This window comes from Gopherus evgoodei, chromosome 7 (assembly GCF_007399415.2).
Source record: "Gopherus evgoodei ecotype Sinaloan lineage chromosome 7, rGopEvg1_v1.p, whole genome shotgun sequence".
Classification (NCBI taxonomy): domain Eukaryota; kingdom Metazoa; phylum Chordata; order Testudines; family Testudinidae; genus Gopherus; species Gopherus evgoodei.
The window spans coordinates 108,988,815-109,007,597 of NC_044328.1; the positions used below are offsets into that span (position 1 = coordinate 108,988,815).

The window sequence follows — 18,783 nt, forward strand, 5'->3', positions numbered from 1 at the left end:
GGGTCCTGAGGCTAAATCCAGTCCTGTCTAGCCTAACACAAAGGGCTGGTCTATACTGGGAACGTTCATCTCTCAGGAGTGTAAAAAAACGATACCCCCGAGAGATGCAGCTGTGCTGACCTTATCCGCGATGTATACAGTGCTAGGTCTCTGGAAGGATTCTTCCGTCAACCTAGCTACTGCCTCTTACAAGGCTGGATTAGGAGAACTCTTCCTGTTGGCATCGATGGGGTCCGCACTGGAGTGGCACAGTATCACGGAGTGTGGGGGAGTCCGGCCCTGCACCCCTCTTCCTGGGACCCACAGTGACTCTTAGCCAACCAGTAAAACAGAAGGTTTATTGGACAACAGGAACACCGGTTACAGCAGAGCTTGCAGGCACAGTCAGGACCCCTCCCTCGAGTCCTTCTGGGCTTTCAGGGTGCTTGGATCCTAGCTAGGATACCCTGAATTCCGCCCACACAGCCCCAAGCCCCAAACTCAAACTGCTTCCCTCCTGCCACTCCCTTCCTTTGTTCCCCTTCCCGGGCAAAGGTGTTGACCTTTCCCCTCCCTTACCTAGCTCAGGTTACAGGCCCTGGCATCGTCCATCCCCTAAAGTCCTCCCCTGCTCTCCCACTCCCCACACAGACAGTCCCTACTGCATCACATCTCTCCCCCCTTCGAGACTGAACTGAGCGAGGTCACTCTGCCCAGTGACCTGGGGAAGTTCAGGGCCCCCTCTCCGGGACAACGCATCCGCTGTCAGGTTGGCACTTCCCTTCACATGGACCACGTCCATGTCATAGTCCTGCAGGAGCAGGCTCCACCTCAGGAGCTTGGTGTTGGCTCCTTTCATCTGGTGCAGCCAGGTCAGGGGAGAGTGGTCGGTGTACACGGTGAAGTGTCGCCCAAAGAGATATGGCTCTAGTTTCTTAAGGGCCCACACCATGGCCAGGCATTCCTTCTCGATGGCCGCGTAGCTTTGTTCCCGGGGTAGCAGCTTCTTACTCAGGTACACGATGGGGTGTCTCTCCCCCTTTTCATCCTCCTGCATTAACACTGCCCCCAGTCCCGTGTCTGAGGCATCAGTGAACACCATAAAGGGTTTGTCAAAATCTGGGTTTGCCAGAACTGGGCCACTAACCAGAGCCTCCTTCAGCGCCCGGAAAGCCTCCTGGCACTGCTCAGTCCAGATCACCTTGTCTGGCTTCCCTTTTTTGCACAGTTCAGTGATGGGGCCGGCTATGGCACTAAAGTGGGGCACGAACCTTCGATAGTACCCCGCCATCCCAATAAAGGCCTGGACCTGCTTTTTGGTTTGGGGAGCAGGCCAGTCTCTGATCACCTCCACCTTGGCTGGTTCCGGCTTCAGGCAGCCGCTCCCCACCCGATGGCCCAGGTAAGATACTTCAGCCATCCCCACCTTGCACTTCTCAGCCTTTACTGTTAACCCAGCCTTTTGGAGTCGGTCTAGGACTTGTTTAACCTGGGACATGTGGTCCTCCCAGGTCTGGCTGAAGACGCAGATGTCATCAATATACGCCACGGCAAAACTCTCCATCCCCCTCAGTAGCTGATCCACCAGGCGCTGGAAAGTGGCCGGCGCTCCCTTGAGGCCGAAGGGCAGGGTCAGAAACTCATAGAGCCCCAAAGGGGTGATAAAGGCCGATTTCAGCCTGGCATCTGCGTCCAGCGGCACTTGCCAGTAGCCTTTGGTAAGATCCATAGTGGTGAGGTACCGAGCACCTCCCAGCTTGTCTAGGAGCTCGTCAGGCCTGGGCATAGGGTAGGCATCAGATACGGTGATGGCACTGAGCTTTCGATAGTCCACACAGAACCGGATTGACCCATCCTTCTTGGGGACTAGCACCACTGGCGAGGCCCAAGGGCTGGAAGACGGCTGGATCACCCCCAAAGCCAGCATGTCCCTGACCTCTCTTTCAAGATCCTGGGCGGTTTTACCAGTGACCCGAAAAGGGGAGCATCTTATAGGGGCATGTGACCCGGTCTCCACCCGGTAGACAGTCAAATTAGTGCGTCCAGGCTGGTTGGAAAACAGCTGTCGGTACAGATGCAGCACCCCTCTGATCTCAGCGTGCTGGCCCGGGGTCAGTTGCTCAGAGAGGGGAATCGCCTCCAGGGGGGAACCAGCTTTTGTCCCAGGGAATAGATCCACTAAGGGGTCATCTCCCTGCCCCTCCCAATGTCCACACACGTCCAACACCACATTCTCCCTGTCATAGTATGGTTTCATCATGTTCACATGGTACACCCGACGGTGATGTGCCCGGCTTGACAGCTCCACCACATAGTTTACCTCATTCAGTTGCTTGATAACCTTGAAGGGCCCTTCCCAGGCGGCCTGGAGTTTGTTTCTCCTCACGGGGATAAGAACCATCACCTGATCCCCGGTGGCGAAGGCACGGGCTCGTGCTGTGCGGTCATACCAGACCTTCTGCCTCCTCTGGGCTCGGGCCAGATTCTCCCTGGCCAGGCCCATGAGCTCGGCCAGTCTTTCCCGGAAGGTCAGGACATACTCCACCACTGACTCTCCCTCGGGAGTGGCCTTCCCCTCCCATTCGTCCCTCATCAGGTCTAGGGGCCCCCTCACCCGCCTTCCATACAACAGTTCGAAAGGTGAAAACCCGGTAGATTCCTGGGGTACCTCCCTGTACGCAAACAGCAGGTGAGGTAAGTACTTGTCCCAATCTTGCGGGATGCTGGTTCATAAATGTTTTTAGCATCATCTTCAGCGTCCCGTTGAACCTTTCTACCAGCCCGTTGGACTGGGGGTGATACGCTGAGGCCCAGTTGTGCTGGACCCCACATTTCTGCCATAAGGACCGGAGCAGGGCCGACATGAAGTTGTACCCCTGGTCCGTTAAGACCTCCTTGGGGAACCCCACCCGGCTGAAAATTGTCAGCAGCGCATCTGCCACAGTGTCTGCTTCGATAGAGGACAAGGCCACCGCCTCGGGGTAGCGAGTGGCAAAATCCACGACCACCAGGATGTATTTCTTCCCTGACCGGGTCGTCTTGCTGAGGGGTCCCACTATGTCCATGGCCACCTTCTGGAAAGGTTCTTCTATGATGGGTAAAGGCCTCAAAGCCGCTTTCCCCTTGTCCCGGGCCTTCCCCGCCCTCTGGCAGGGGTCACAGGATTGGCAGTACTGTCGGACATGGGTAAAGACCCCAGGCCAGTAAAAGTTCTGTAGCAGCCTCTGCCTGGTGCGCCGGATTCCCTGGTGCCCTGCAAGAGGGATGTCATGGGCCAGGTACAACAGCTTGTGACGGAACTTCTGGGGAACCACCAGCTGCCTCCTGATCCCCCATGACTCTGCTTCCCCTGGGGGAGCCCATTCTCGGTACAGGAACCCCTTCTCCCACAGGAACCTCTCCTTGCAACCTCTCCTCATGGTCTGTACCGCACTAAGGTCAGCCCGGTCCCTGTGCTTCCGCAAGGAGGGATCTTTCTGCAACTCAGCCTGGAACTCAGCAGCTGGGACAGGAATGGGGACCGGCTCTCTCTTGCTGGCTGGGTCTGAGGCCGCAGCCTCTCTGCACCGTGCCCCTGGGCGTTCCCCGCTCCCTGAGTTAGGGTCCTGCACCTCAGGTCGAGTACCTTCCCCGTTGTCAGGGAGCAGTGCCATTTGCCGACTCTGACTACGAGTCACAACCAGGGCACTCTGGGTGTTACTAGGCCAGTCCTCAAGGTCCCCTCCCATTAACACGTCAGTGGGCAAATATTGGTGTACCCCCACATCCTTGGGGCCCTCCTTGGCCCCCCATTTCAGGTGTACCCTTGCCACGGGTACCTTGAATGGGGTCCCGCCCATGCCCATCAGGGTCAGGTAGGTGTCGGGCACCATCCGATCTGAGGCCACCACCTCGGGCCGGGCCAGCGTCACTTCTGCGCCCGTGTCCCAGTACCCAGTGACCTTCCTCCCATCCACTTCCAGGGAAACAAAGCACTCTTTCCGGAGGGGCAGCCCCGCGCCCACCCGGTAAACCAAAAACCCGGAACCTGGAGCATCCACAGGTAGTATGTTGCCAACCCCCCTTTCCTGGGAATGTAGCCCCTCCTCCGATTGGGTTTTTACCCAGTCCACCCTCTGCCGGTTGGGTCTGCTTGGTCTGTCCCTGAGCTTGGGGCACTGGGCCCGTATGTGACCTCGTTGGCCACAGCGATAGCAGCCCATATCTCGTGGGTCCCCTTGAGTGGGTCGGAGGGACCTGCCGCTGGATGTTCCCCTTTTGGGGGGGTTCTCCATAGGCCCCCTTTGGGAGGTCCCATGATGACTCTCTCTCTGCGTTGAGGCAGGCCTGCTCCTTCGAGACTCCTCCCTGCCATCCCCTGCCCGACTGTCCACAAATTGGTCGGCCAGCTGGCCTGCATGCTGCGGGTTCTCCGGCTTCTGGTCCATCAACCACAGCCTCAGGTCGGACGGGCACTGCTCGTACAGGTGCTCCAGTATGAATAGGTCAAGCAGGTCCTCTTTAGTTTGGGCCCCAGCTGTCCACTTGCGGGCATACCCCTGCGCCCGGTTGACCAGTTGTAGGTATGTGACCTCACGGGTTTTACGCTGGCTCCGGAACTTTTTCCGGTACATCTCAGGAGTCAGCCCAAACTCGCGGAGCAGGGCCTGTTTGAACAGTTCGTAGTCCCCTGCCTCCGCCCCTTTCAGTCGGCTGTACACCTCCACGGCTGTGGAGTCCAGTAAGGGGGTGAGAACTGCGATCCTGTCTGCAGGATCAACCCTGTGCAGCTCGCAGGCATTCTCAAAGGCCGTCAGGAAGGTATCTATGTCCTCCCCCTCCTTACGCCAGGGCAGCAAGTGCTTATCAAAGCTCTTTGTAGGCTTGGGTCCCCCCTCACTCACCGCAGCCGGAGCCTCACTGCTCCTCAGCCGGGCCAGGTCCAGCTCATGTTTACGCTGTTTCTCCTTCTCCTCCCACTCACGCTGGAGCTGGTTCTCCTCATGTTTACGCTGGTTCTCCTCATGTTCACGCTTCGCCTTCTCCTCCAGCTCTCGCCTCTTTAACTCGAGCTCTTCCCGTCTCAGCTCCCTTTCATATTCCAGCCGCGTCCGCTCCACGGATGCCGAGCGTTGCCGGGAGGATCCCCTGCTGGGGGGTGAGCTTCGCTGTGAGGCTCCCCTGCTGGCCGGGGGGGGTCACGGTGCCCTCGGTATACACTGGGCTCCTCCCCGCCCTTCCCCTACGCCTAGGAAGGGGGGGTCTCGGGAAGCCCTCGTCCGCCGGCTGACCGCTCCCAGCGGGGACAGACACTGGTGCCTGTGCTGCATCTGCTCGGCTGCTTCCCTCAGAGACAGGGCTCCGTTCATTCATGCGGTCTCCCTGCTCCAGCTGGGCAATCAGCTGGTCCTTGGTGCGTCTCCCTGGGCGCAACCCCCTCTGCTTGCACAGCTCCAGCAGGTCGCACTTGCGCCGCTTGGCATACATCTTCCTGCTGGCCACTCACAGGCCGGGGTGCTCGCCGCTCCCCACAGTTTCCAGGGGGACCCCTAGTGCACCAGCCCTTCGTGAGGTCACCACCTCTCTGCCAGGGTCGAGCTGCCGACTCCTTCGCCCCTGGGACCACTCGCTGCAATCCCCTGGGGGACCCTGTTACTGCAAAGTCCTTCTCACTGGGCACACACTCCCAGGGGTTAGTCACCCCTTCATTTTACTGCTCCCCAGTCACTTACTGCAGGAAGCGCCATCCACGGGGTGCAGTATATCCCACCGCTACCACCAGTTGTCACGGAGTGTGGGGAGTCCGGTCCTGCACCCCTCTTCCTGGGACCCACAGTGACTCTTAGCCAGCCAGTAAAACAGAAGGTTTATTGGACAACAGGAACACCGGTTACAGCAGAGCTTGCAGGCACAGTCAGGACCCCTCCCTCGAGTCCTTCTGGGCTTTCAGGGTGCTTGGATCCTAGCTAGGATACCCTGAATTCCGCCCACACAGCCCCAAGCCCCAAACTCAAACTGCTTCCCTCCTGCCACTCCCTTCCTTTGTTCCCTTTCCCGGGCAAAGGTGTTGACCTTTCCCCTCCCTTACCTAGCTCAGGTTACAGGCCCTGGCATCGTCCATCCCCTAAAGTCCTCCCCTGCTCTCCCACTCCCCACACAGACAGTCCCTACTGCATCACACACAGCTGTAGTGATTTAGGTGTAAACATACCCAAGTGTTTTGAGCTCTCTGCATGGAAAGTGCTAGAGCAAGGCCTGGTGCTCTTGTCACCTGAATCCTGAGGGCCTTACTCAGCCCAATCCCCACTTATGGGACTGGGAGTTTGCCAGAGTAATGCAGGAGCCAGGGTCCCAGGATTGGCCCCTCCCAGCTAAAGCTCTAGCTGTGGATGCCAGCTGGAAGGCTCTGCAGCCCATTCGACGTAGAGCCTGTTCTGCTGCCCTGCCCTGTCTGTTCAGCTGCTTTGTTTTTCTTTGTATCTGTTATAGCTAAGGCTGTTCAGCAGGGAAATGGCATCTTGCAGAGTCCCTTGGCTCCAGCCATTCACGTCTCCCCCACCCGCCAAGCTGCCATGTGCTGACTGAGGTGTTGGCAGTGTGGGACAGGGACTCAAACAGCAGGAGCCAGGTAGACTCTGAGCAACACAGGTGCTGCTCTCACACCCACATCCTGTAGGCCCAGCATGGCTCAGCAGTGCGGGAGCCAAATGGCCTCTCAGTAGGCTGTTCTCCCAAGCTGTTCAGGAGGTGTCAGTGCCTTTAGAAGGAGCCCCCTTCTCTCAGCCAGGCTCATGGTTTCTCCATACCCAGTTGGCACCCAGTATCTGCATTTCCTTCCTTGCACTTGCAAACCTGGTGGCCACAATTCACCCCAGCGCAGCTTCACCCGCGGTAGCAAGGAGGGAAGCTGAGGTGTAAATAGGATGGGAGCATTTTTACCGCTGGCTCATCTAATATTATTCAGTGGAGATAAAACCACCTGAGTGCTGTGTACTCTACTGCCCCCACCGTTAGGGCTGCACCAGTGGCAAATTGCAGCAGCCGAGTTTGCTGGCAGAGTTTAGGGACAGTGGTCTGCTGCACGCTCCAGAAGGAAACAAGCTGGGTTAATGGTGCTGCCCATTTTTCTGTCAGCAGAGCCACTTCCCCAGGACCTCGCCTGGTGTTTACTCAGTGAGTCCTGGTGGCACGGAGCCATTTTCGTGCAATTTCATCCCTCATTAAGATAAAGAAAGTTTGAACCATTTCCAGGAGAGGAATGTGTGTGAGCAGGCGTCTGTGCGGACCTGGAGTGATAGCCAATGAGAGGTGATTTATAATATCACTTACATGCACTTGGCGTTGTGCCTCTGTCTAGGGATGGCCCATATCTATAAAAATATATCAGTACAGTGTCTGTCGCTTTCCCACGGCAGGAGAGGAGTGAGCTTTCGCCTTTAAAAATCCTCCATGTCTTCCTCACTCCATGGGTTTGCATTTGCGCATCACCCTTTGCTTCGCAAGTGGTTTCAAAAGGCTTTATAAATGCAGTCAGTGAACGATCCAGGCCTAGTGCCCCTCACTACAGCACAGGGGCCAAAGATACTGGGACAGACTCACACTTTGGGGAAAATGGCAGGTGATCTCCAGGGGCCAGACCTTTGGAAATGATTTGCTCTTGTAAAATACAATTGAGTGCATTTGTGCACCTGATTTGCTCGTGTAATTGTGACTGTGCGTGCCGTTGCACTGCTTGGACATGCTAATGCCCAGCGATGCATCTAACTGGCTCTTTACTCATGAAGTAAGTGCCACTGCTTGAGTAAAGGCCTTTGCAAAGGCGCTCACATTTCTGTGCATGTGACTATGCGTATTCTAACAACGGGTTTCTGGCTGCGTGTGTGGGACATAAAGGAGCTGGTCTCGTTCAGATGAAACCCACAGAGTGAGCTACTGAGATAGGCAGATTGTATTCCATAAAGGATGAAGGGCTCAACCAATCCTGCTGGGAGTTGAACGTGCAGTTGTTTCAGCCTCCATGCTGAGCCGATGTCCTGTGTGTGCTTTGCTCTCCTTGCTGACACCTCGATACCTTGTCTGATTTGAAAGCTCCTCTGAGTCAATTCACTCGCTGTCTGTCCTGGGGCATGACTCCCACTAAGAAGTTAAGAGGAAAAGAGAGACTTGGGGAGGGACCAGGAACATCTCTGTATGGAGATGTTTGGCTAACTGGCAGCGGGAGCGGATGCAGTCTCCCTGGTCTAAGGAGCAGTGAAGAGAAGGATTATTTAGGGCAGTACCGAGGGGCATAATTAAAGGAAAATGTATGCAGATTACCAGGACAAACTTGCTGGCAGTGAGATCTGTTAGGCTGTGAGACAGTCAGCCGGGAGAGGCGGTGGAAGTCTCATTGCTTGCTTGGGACACCTAAAATTAGCCTGGACAAAGCCCTAGAAGATGTGTCTGATAGGGACTGCTCCTGCCTTGGTCTCAGGGAGATGGAATGGGTGGGACCATGTCATTTCTGTGATTCTGCGAGGTTAGACTTGCAGGTGGCAGGGAGAAGAAACCCTGGAGGTGGATGGAACATTATTGCAGCAGACAGTTTGCCAGCAGGGAAACATATGCCTTGCACCAACTGGTGGTAATTGCGCATGTAAATTAGGCATGTGGCCGGGCTAGCATTTCTCTGTGCACAGCTGCTAGGACACTTCTCAGAAACAACTGCCCTGATGTCCTTTTTGTTTGAGCAGGGGTTGACCCGGTGTCTTCAGCAGATGTGAGCTGCTGCTGATCTGGTGCAAAGCCATAGACGGCAGGGCCTCTTGTCTCTGGCTTTCCCCCAAGAGGAGCTTCCATAGAATCATAGGGTTGGAAGGGACCTCAGGAGGTCATCTAGTCCAACCCCCTGCTCAAAGCAGGACCAATCCCCAGGTTTTTATCCTAGCTCCCCAAATGGCCCCTCAAGGATTGAACTCACAACCCTGGGTTTAGCAGGCCAATGCTCAAACCACTGAGCTATCCCTCCCCCACCCCGAGGAGCACGTACGGCCAGTTGACAGCAGGAGTGCAGTGAGCAAGGTGCAATTTGTACACTCGCTGGCAGATGCATTTGCCCCCCATGCCTGCGTGCATTGTGCCCATGGTCTAGCAGAGAGAATGCACCCCCTGGGTACCCCTATGGTGGCTAGCACCTAGAGATGCGGCTGCACAGAGCGATCTGGCAGCATGGGACTCAGAGGAACAAAGCAAGCTGGCCAGTCGTCATACACAACTGGGAAATTGCGTATTGTTTCTCGCAGTGCAGTACAGGTGTCTAGCTCCACCCAGTGTAAGAATTAAACCGATTCTAGGATAGGATCCCAGAGCTCCTCTCTCCTCCTGCCTAGGTGTCTCCTGGCCCTGCCTCTTGAGGAGGAAATGGGGACAGGCGGCAGCAGTGGAATCAGCAAGGCCTGGTGCTTTCATAGGGCCCTGCAGCAACATTCATCAGACTCTTAATGAGACACCTCAGGGGAAGGCAGAAGGGAAAAAAATAGAGACGAGCATTGAAAAATGCATGGTATTAGGTGCCTGATGAGCTAAATCTCGTCAGTAAGACACTGTGAGCATTTGCTGGCTTAGCTCAGACTGCCTAGGGCCTATTTCTCGCCCCCCCTCCGCCCCCCACATTGTATGCGCCATACAAACATTCTCTTACAGGCCTCCTTCCTGCAGCTTGTCTTGCTCGTGTGAGGGAACTTCTCCAGGAGCATTTTCCTTTGTAACTTTTTCAGACACACTAAGTGCTGGCAATGGTGCAGCCGGAATCTTGGGCAGAATTGCATTCTAAAGCCAGGCTGCCCTCTGTGCCGTCGGGGCGGCACATCGTTGGGTACGTTTCAGAGAGGAGATCCCACACTGGGATGTCCCTGGGCCCCCCTTTTATTTTGCTTTCTGTAGCAATCTGGTATTGTAGGGAGCTCCTAAGGGAACCCTCTGGTCAAGGTCAAAGCACCCCCAGCAGTTTCTGGATAGCATCCCTCTCTCCCACGTGATTGGGAGGAGGTGAAAAGTGGTGGCAATGCTTTCCTCCTTTCATTGGAGTGTAACCATACAGGGCTAAGATGGCCTGTCCGAGGTCTGTCCCACAGGATGCTTTGCAGGGATCCACTGACACTGAGATTGGGATCTGCTGCAAACAGCTGATTGCTGGCTCTCTTGGGCACTGGCTCCAGATCACTGGTCGCTATCTCACAGCAGTGGGAGTGCATTGTGGATTCCTTTCAGATCACCCGGGGGACATGCACTCCAGCTCCACAGTGAGATGGCAACCAGTCCGGGTGCTGTCTGTCATCTTTGCTTCTGCTTGGAATGGAGCAGAGAGTTAGTCAGAAGAGTAAGGAGAAGGGGAGAACTGTCTGGCATAGGGCCATTGGTAATAGACCACAGAGCCTTTCACCTCTTGTACACTTCTACCCTGATACAACGCGCCCGATATAACATGAATTCAGATATAACGCGGTAAAGCGGTGTGCCAAGGGGGTGGGGCTGCGCACTTCAGTGGATCAAAGCAAGTTTGATATAGCAGTTTCACCTATAACGCAGTAAGATTTTTTTGGCTCTCAAGGACAACGTTATATTGGTGTACAGGTGTATTTGATTGTGGCAGGGAGAGACCAAAAATCATTCCTATCTAATGGCCCATTTAATGGTGACCTGTGTGAAGTGATCAGGTGGTGTCAGTCCAGCTGCAAGAGAACAGAGATCTGCAGTGTGGAAAAACCACCATGATTGGCACTAATTGCTCCCCCTTGCTGGAGATCTCGGCAGAGAAGCCAAGGATTGAATGGACTATAGGGACATACCTGTCATTTTTAGAGGGGGGTCTCCGCAGGCCTGGGTGGAGGAAGCTCGTTCTGCAGCTGCCTGGGCTGAACTGCTTCCTCTAGGCTGGCAACCTGTCACCGTTTCAGAGTGCTAAACATGCTTTAAAGGATCAAATTGGTTAATTAGTTAATGTCTCTCCAGCCCTTTGCATACAGAAAGCCCCATATTCCACATTCATTTTCTTTCAAAAAGGGGATCTGCAGAGCCTCACTGGCCTGGAAAACGAAATGGGTCAGTGCTCAGGGGTGACATTTTTAGAAAACAATCTGCTACGGTAGCGGGTTTCTGTAGAGAGTGGGGCTGGACTGCTGGCAAGAGGGAGAAAACTGCGTGCTGAGAATGGAGCAGAGAAACAAGATGTGACCACGAAGGCTGCTCCAATTTATTCTTCATCTGTGTCACTTTCCCCTGGCTGGGAGTTTTACAGGAGCTTTTATAAGCAATCAAAGGAAGTGACTCCCTTTCTTTACTCTCATGAAAGCAGGCAAAGAAAGCAAACTAGAAAGGCAGGCGCGTCTCTGCTGGCTGGAATGGAATTGCTGAGCGGGCTGGTTGGTTTACGGTCATTATTTTGCTTTTGCGTTACGAGGAAGCTATTAATAAACAGCACAGCACCCACACTGGGGCTCTTTCTCCCTCTCTCTCTCTTTTCCAAGCTGACTTAATGAAGCCAAGTTTGCAAATGAAACATAATTTCAAAGACAGGCGTGTTGTCGGAAGGTCTGGGGATGATGTATGCCTGTTCCTGCTCGTTAGCAGCTGTCTCTTTAATTACCGCAGATGCTAACGAGATGCTAACAGCATATGGTGACAGGGAGAGCAGCCGCACTTTGCACCAAAGTACAATTTATTTGTAAGGCGGACGGGTTAGGGGGGTGGTGCTGGTTGGGTGGAAGCTGTTGGAATTTTTTCTTGCCCACCCGGTCCCTCTTCCTGTCCCTGTTTGGTCAGGTAAAGCCTGCTTCTGGGAGGGACATGCAGTTCAGAGGGAAGATTCAAGTTGTGGGGCACTATGTTAGCAGTGTCATCGCTGTGGGACTTGGCTCTCTTGTTTCCCCAACTCCCACATCCCTGCTCTCCCAGTCCCCCTTCCATCTCCTCACCCCTTCCATTTGCGCTGATCACGGTATGTTTCCATCCCATGCCTCCCTTCCCTAGAACCCCTGGCGCGTGATGATACCATACCTACACCCTTGGCCTGGCCTTGTCTTTTTTGAGAATGTTGCAGTTTAATACATTTTCCATTGTGGCCACTTTTCATGCATCCCCTGCCCCTCTTTATGGGGTAATGGTGGCTGAAGGGTTGCAGAGGAGTTTGGTAGCATGTTGTTTGATAGTGAGGACATGCCCTGCTTCCAGGGCCGGTACAACCAGTAGGCAAACTAGGCAGCGGGGGGGGGGGCAATTTGCCCCGGGCCCCTGCGGGGCCCCCATGAGAGTTTTTCGGGGCCCCTGGAGCAGGGTCCTTCACTTGCTCTGGGGGCCCCGGAAATCTCTTGCGGGGCCTGGGCCCCCAGAGCTTCTTCCGCTCCGGGTCTTCGGCGGCAGGGGGTCCTTCCACTCTGGGGCAGAAGGACCCCCTGCCACCGAATTGTCACCAAAACGGGACCTGCTGCCGAATTACCACCGAAGACCTGGCTGCACTTTGGCAGCAGGTCCTGCTTTGGCGGCAATTTGGTGGAGGTCCCGGAGCGGAAGGACCCCCTGCCGCCGAATTACCGCCGAAGTGGGGGCCCCCCGCCGCCTAAGACCCCAGGCCCCCTGAATCCTCTGGGTGGCCCTGCTAGGCAGTGGCCTAGGGTGGCGAGTGGTTGGGAGCACCCAGGGCTGTCCTTAGGCATAGGCAGCTCGGTAGGGCACCTGAAAATTTGGGGCACCACTGGGTCTTAGTGTCCACTGGTTTTCCTATCCCTGTTCTGACCCTTTCTATAGGCTTCTGAGTCTTCCTGGGAAGGGGATCTAGTAGTTAAAAGAGAAAAAGTCTCCAGTCTGCCAGAGCTGTTAGCACAACACTGAAACTGTTAAAGAGCCATTCAAGGGGCAAAGAAGACATTTAACAGGCATTTGCCAACTCCCAGGTATCTACTGTCAGTTTCTGAAAGAACTGACAAAAACAGTTGTGCATGACTGTGGCTGAGAGGTGAAAACACTATCTAAAGTTTACTCAGAACATGTCAGTCTACAGGACCTTAGTTTGAAATTTGCTTTAAAAATATTTCATTAGTGAGTTGGTGAAGATTATACAATCACATCTCTAAAAAAAATCCTTGCATAGATTTTTAGATGCACAATCATCTTTAGCCTTAAATGCTTGGATCTTCAGACATATGGTTTTTTAAATAAATTCTTAAAAAGAGCACCCTTATCTAAGATACATATTTTAATTACTATAGTAAAAAAACTTACTTCCAAAGTCTTCCTGTCCTTTCTGTCTATCCATTTCTTCCTTCACCCCCTCTCCCCTTCCTCCACTCTCTCCCGCCTCCCCCACTGAAGGAAGCAACAGCCCTTTGCTTCCAGATAGCCAGACAAAGAGTTTCCCTTTCTTTACTTCTGATTTATCTGATGAAATAGTTTTAAGCAAAATCCGTACCTTAGTAAGATATAAAATCCTTTGTTATTCCTAAAATCTTTGGAAACATATTTTTTAAAGTTGATGAAATTTCATAAACGTGTATTGTTATGGAGATCACACACAGTAAATTAGTGTTCCCTTTTTCTAAAAGCGATGGACATTGTTATGAACACACTGAACCTCCTGACTGATTAATTTAAAATAATGTTTGTTTCAGTGAGTTAAATATGTAATAATCTGGAATGGGTACATTTAAGAGTACATTTAAAATATAAAATCAGCTTAGAAATACTGATTGAGAAAATGTAAAACAAAGAAGAGCTGTATCATGTATTCCATAATATTGAGTGTTGTATTCAGCAAGACAGCTGGCTCGCCCTTACTACAAAGTGTCTGACAAAATTCAGGACATATCAAAAAACCTGTGACTGACATTTTTTATTTCCAAGTTTAGTGCTTTTAATTAGGTACCTTCTGCATGTCCATTCTGCATGAGGGAGAGGGTACAGGGGTCTCTGTGGGAAACTGTGATTCTCCACCACTCTGAGACAGGCCGAGTGTCTTGTTGTTCTTTCTGCCTTGTCCCTCTGCCCCTACCCCTGCCGGGGCTGCAAGCTCAGGCTGCCATGGGGCATAAGGGCACCAGTTTAATAAGACTGCATAGGGCCCCATAAATCCTAAGGATGGCTCTGGGGATACCAAAAAGCGGTGCCCTGGCTCAGCAGGGAGGAGCCACCTTCTGGAGGCACTGGAGAGCCAGAGTGTCCTGCTTGCGGCGGTGATGAGCCCCAGCCATGGAGGAGCCAACACGGTGCAGTGGGGCAGGAGCCCTGCAAAGGCAGCGGCACCGCTAGCGGGGAGCAGCCGTGGGCCCCCCCCATCCAGGCTGCGGCCTGGCACCTCCCCGAGGGGCTCCTGCAGGCTGCAGCAGATGCATGCAGGCAGAGGCCCCTGTGCGCTGCCCAGCTGCCCCCTTGCCATGCTCGGGCTTTGTGGCTCCCGGGCATGTGAGCTGCTGCCGGGTGCAGGGCCCTGAACCTGCTCTAGGAGGGGCAGTGGCAGCGGCGGCTCACGCTCCCAGAAGCCGCAGAGTCTGAGCATGGCAAGGGGGGAGCTGGGGGGCACATGGGCGCTTCTTCCCGCATGCATGTGCTGCAGGAGTCCCCAGAAGGCACCTCCTCCCTGTCGAAATGCTGTAGTGGCCTAAGTCCAGCAAAGCCAGTGAGCGGACTCAGGGTGGAGGCCACTGGGGTGTGGTGGGGAGGGCTCGGGGGCGGGGTGTCTGTCACCCTCCAGGAGAGTTCAGGAGGCAGGGAGTGGGGAACCTGGTCTGGGGAGCAGCCCCTGGGCAGGCTGGCCCCTGGGGTCTATAAAGGCTTGTTGGGATTTGCCCCTCAATGAACTGATGTTACTGGTTGGGGGGGCAAGGTGGAAGTTTCGCCTAGGGCACAAAATATCCTTGCACTGGCCCTGCCTGCTTCCCAAGCAGGCAACGTGGGTGGCCACATGACTGGGTGAATTGAAGGAAACCCCATCACTCAGCCCAAGCCTCCACTGACAAGCCAGCAGAAGAGTTCTTGAGTTGGCCTCTTAATCCTTCTGTCTCTTGAATCTGGCTGTGGTCCCCATCGCCATAATATCAACATTTCCTATTTATCCTTCTGCCCACCTGAGTCTGGCCTTTCCAAGGAAGCTAAGCATGTAATCCTTGGTCTTCCCGCTTTGTAATCCTTGGGTGGGGTCCATGATGCTACCGCTCCCTGCCCCCTTTGGCAGGGTGTCCAGTTCATGAGTGGTTTCCTTTGGCCACTTCAGGCCATCGATTATACTCCACAAGCTCAGAAAACCCAAGATGGCTGACAGAGCTCACCCAGATCAGATTTAGAGGGGTGCTCTGAGCACAGACTAGCTCTGCTGCTGACTCACTCTCTAATCTGGAGCTTAACTTCTCTGCCTGCGTCTCCCCACCTGTAAAATGGGCGCACTCCTACCTGAGCAGGGTTCAGCAGAGAATGACTGGAAAGCATTGTGGGAATGGGCTAGGGGTTATTATTCTAATTAAAAAATAAACTAGGGAATTGTGCAATGAAACAAACAGCAGCTGGTTCTGAGGGCGATAGAAGGAGGTAAATTGCCTCCATTTGCCCCAGCTGTTGAGATCACAGCATGGGTCATTTTTATGCACACATAGGGCAGTCTTTTATAGTTAATGCTCCCCAAAGCATTTGGCAACATTACGTGTTTGCTGTTGGTAACAGAGCTGCAGAAAGGTAGACTGGGACTATCTTGGCAAGTGCTGGGAACAGTATTTATAAGGCCACACACTGGTGATTGAACGTGGCAGACTCCTGCATTCTGTTTCTCCTTGCAGTAGCTGAGGGCTTCCTTGAAGGGTTAGGGTTAGTGTCTGGTGCTTTCTCACCTCTCCCTCTTCCTCCCTCCCTTTACCCCACAGGAGTGTGCTGGAGAGCCTCTCTTTATGCTGTACTGTGCCATCAAACAGCAGATGGAAAAGGGACCCATTGACGCCATCACCGGAGAGGCCCGCTACTCACTGAGCGAAGACAAACTGATCCGGCAGCAGATTGACTACAAAATGCTGGTTAGTGCAAGCAGGAGCCTCGCCCAGGACTGGTTCTTGCCAGGACCCCTAGGTTCAGCTATTTAACGAGGTCTTTGAGGCAGCCAAGGTACTTTGCAGAGAGCAGTTCGTGTCTCATTTTTCTGTCTCTAGCATCCCTGGTAGTGCCTCTTACCCTGACCACGTTGTTCCTCACGTGTCCTGGGCTGGAGAGAGTGGGTGGCATGGCAGGCTTCGCCATCACAGCACAGCTGGGAGAGCTGAGCGCAGGACGGATGGATGCAGTGCACCAACACTCCCTGGGGCCCTGTCAGAGATGGAGGGGGAAGGAGATGCTACTGAGCATAGCCCACTGTGGGCAGGGGCTTGGACCAACCAGCCGATGGGTTTTCTGGGGTGGGATGAGGGTGTCTTTGTAAAAGGCAGAGATGGCTGCAGGTATATATCTTCTTCCTTCTTTTCAGAGCCTGAAATTAGGTACTAGCTGTCACCTCCTCCCACCCCACCCACCTTAATTGTCTTGTCTGTCCAACCCCCTCTGGGTGATTCAGTAGAACCCTTCCCATGACTAAACCCAGTGCTGACTTCTCCCTGCTTATCTTCACTTGGATTGCTTTGGAAGTGTGGGGGCGAGTGATTGGTTACCCTTCTGTTGCCTCTTATCCACAGAACATGCAGTGAGCTCTTACCATTCATAGCTAAGGGCTTGTCTACATTAAAAACACTATAGTGGCACAGCTGGGCCACTGTAGCGCTTCAATGTAGACAGGAGGGGTTCTCCCATTGGCATAGGACATCCATCTCCCCACTCAGGAGCTTGGATTTTTCACAGCCCTGGCTGATTTAGTTAATCCAGCCTAATTTTCTAGTGTGGGCCAGCCCTACCATTATGTAGGAATAGTCTCTCTGAAGCACCACCTATTGCTTTGTCCCATCAAGACATCTGTGAAGTTGGAACTGCTGATTGTCCCATGTTGTGCTCTCCAGAAGGTGGGGACAGGGACTTCTCCTACTCCACCTTCTCTGGAATACGTCCAGGCATGGGCGTGGCTCAGGATTGCACTGTTTTATCAGTTTGTTCTAGTTTGCTGGCTGCTGGGATCCCCTTGTTGATATCTCTCTGCCTTCCTGGGGTGAGGGGGTTAATTATATTCAGCTTTGGGGTTAGGGGAATTCTTCAGAGCTGCCACTCCTCAAAACTAACTGCCCCTGGATGTGGAGGCACAGCCAGTAGACAGCTGTGTGACCTGTGCCCCTGGTTATATGTTCCTGGCCAAAGGTGAGGTGCGTCCCATCACACAAGTCTCTCTGCTTCCCTGTGCTGCACAGACGCTGAACTGCGTGAACCCTGAGAATGAGAATGCCCCCGAGATTCCTGTCAAGGTTCTGAATTGCGACACCATCACACAAGTGAAGGAGAAGCTGCTAGATGCTGTCTACAAGGGCGTGCCCTACTCCCAGAGACCCAAGGCAGGAGACATGGACCTGGGTGAGATTAAGAGACAGAGGCATTTGCCATATGCGTAGGACAGATGGAGCATCAATGTCGATTAGAAGATCCTGATGCGAGGGGCCACAAGCTAGTCTGAGTGTTTCCATAGAAGGTGGAGGCAGAGCACCTAATGCAAGTGTCCTGTAGAACACATGGTCCAGAGGGACCATTACATTTGATCTTGTCTTAATCCACCACTGCGTAACAATGGGGAACATGTATCCAGTAGCTACGGGCTAGCTGTTCAGTATGCAGGGTACACACAGTATGACGGGAACAGCTTGGTGATAAATGCTCCACACTGGCATGCAGGAAACCTGATTGCAATTCCCAGGCCTGGACTCCTACCCTCTGGGCTGCCCAGGACAGGCCATGTAGCAGAGATTATGTTTTTGAACCCCCGAGAGGGTGGGAGAGCCACACATCTCCCAACAGCGACCCTGGGGAATGGTTGAAAGAAGCATTGACTGGCACTCCAAAGCAGGGGAGGAACCATTCAGTCCCTTTGGCTGGGGTTCTGGTGCTAGTGGCTTTGACCTCAGAGCAACGGCTGCAAACTACGGAGGAATCCTCACGGTGACAACAAAGATGGGAGGAACCTGGGAATAAAACTGTGCGTTGTAACAACTGGAGGGTGGTGGGTTGGGGACATCTCTGGGTTGGTTTGTGATCTGCATTCCTGGCAGTGGGTTGAGACTAGAGCAGAGGAGACCAGAAATGATGACCCATCCCATTCCCAGCCAGGAGCAGGAGGATAGAGAATAGAGAAGCAAAGTTAGCTCAGTGATGCCAAGCCCAAACTGATGCCCAGTCTTTTCACTTGGGTGCTTAGAAATTGCTTTTACCCAGCGTCACGCCCAGTGCATTAGATACTCTGTAGAGGGAGCAGCTTCCTACCTGTTTGTGCCAGGGTTCTGGAGCCCTGGCTCCTTCTCTCTTCCACTTCCTTTCCCATTTGTTTTGTGTCCCATCTAGAGTGCCACTAACTCCCTGCCTTTCTCTTTCATCGGTGCAGAGTGGCGGCAGGGCAGGATGGCCCGAATCATTCTGCAGGATGAAGACGTGACCACAAAGATAGACAATGACTGGAAAAGGCTCAACACCCTCGCCCACTACCAGGTCAGGTCACCCCCAGGTGCAAACCACTGGGGTACGGCAGTGGGCAGTTGCCAGCTGTCAAGGAACTTGGCCTAGCCTGGGTACCTAGAGGTTTAAGTCTCTTCTCTAGCATGTTGTGGGAACTGGGTTTGGCTGCTAATCCACATCCCTCACTTCTAGTGCTGCAGGGACACCAGGCCAGAGGGCCCAATAGCCACTGCTCTGGACTGG

At 53.8% G+C, this 18,783-nt stretch overlaps 1 protein-coding gene across 5 annotated transcripts in view; it reads left to right on the top strand.

The window, feature by feature from the left end:
* Window positions 1-18,783, top strand: part of PLXNA1 (plexin A1) — a 401,191-nt gene that overhangs the window by 360,996 nt on the left and 21,412 nt on the right. For all 5 annotated transcript variants that reach the window (XM_030568426.1, XM_030568425.1, XM_030568430.1 and 2 more), the window contains 3 exons: window positions 15,837-15,983; window positions 17,292-17,451; window positions 18,470-18,573. In XM_030568426.1, coding sequence (XP_030424286.1) covers window positions 15,837-15,983; window positions 17,292-17,451; window positions 18,470-18,573 — 411 coding nt within the window. The remainder of the gene's footprint in view (window positions 1-15,836; window positions 15,984-17,291; window positions 17,452-18,469; window positions 18,574-18,783) is intronic.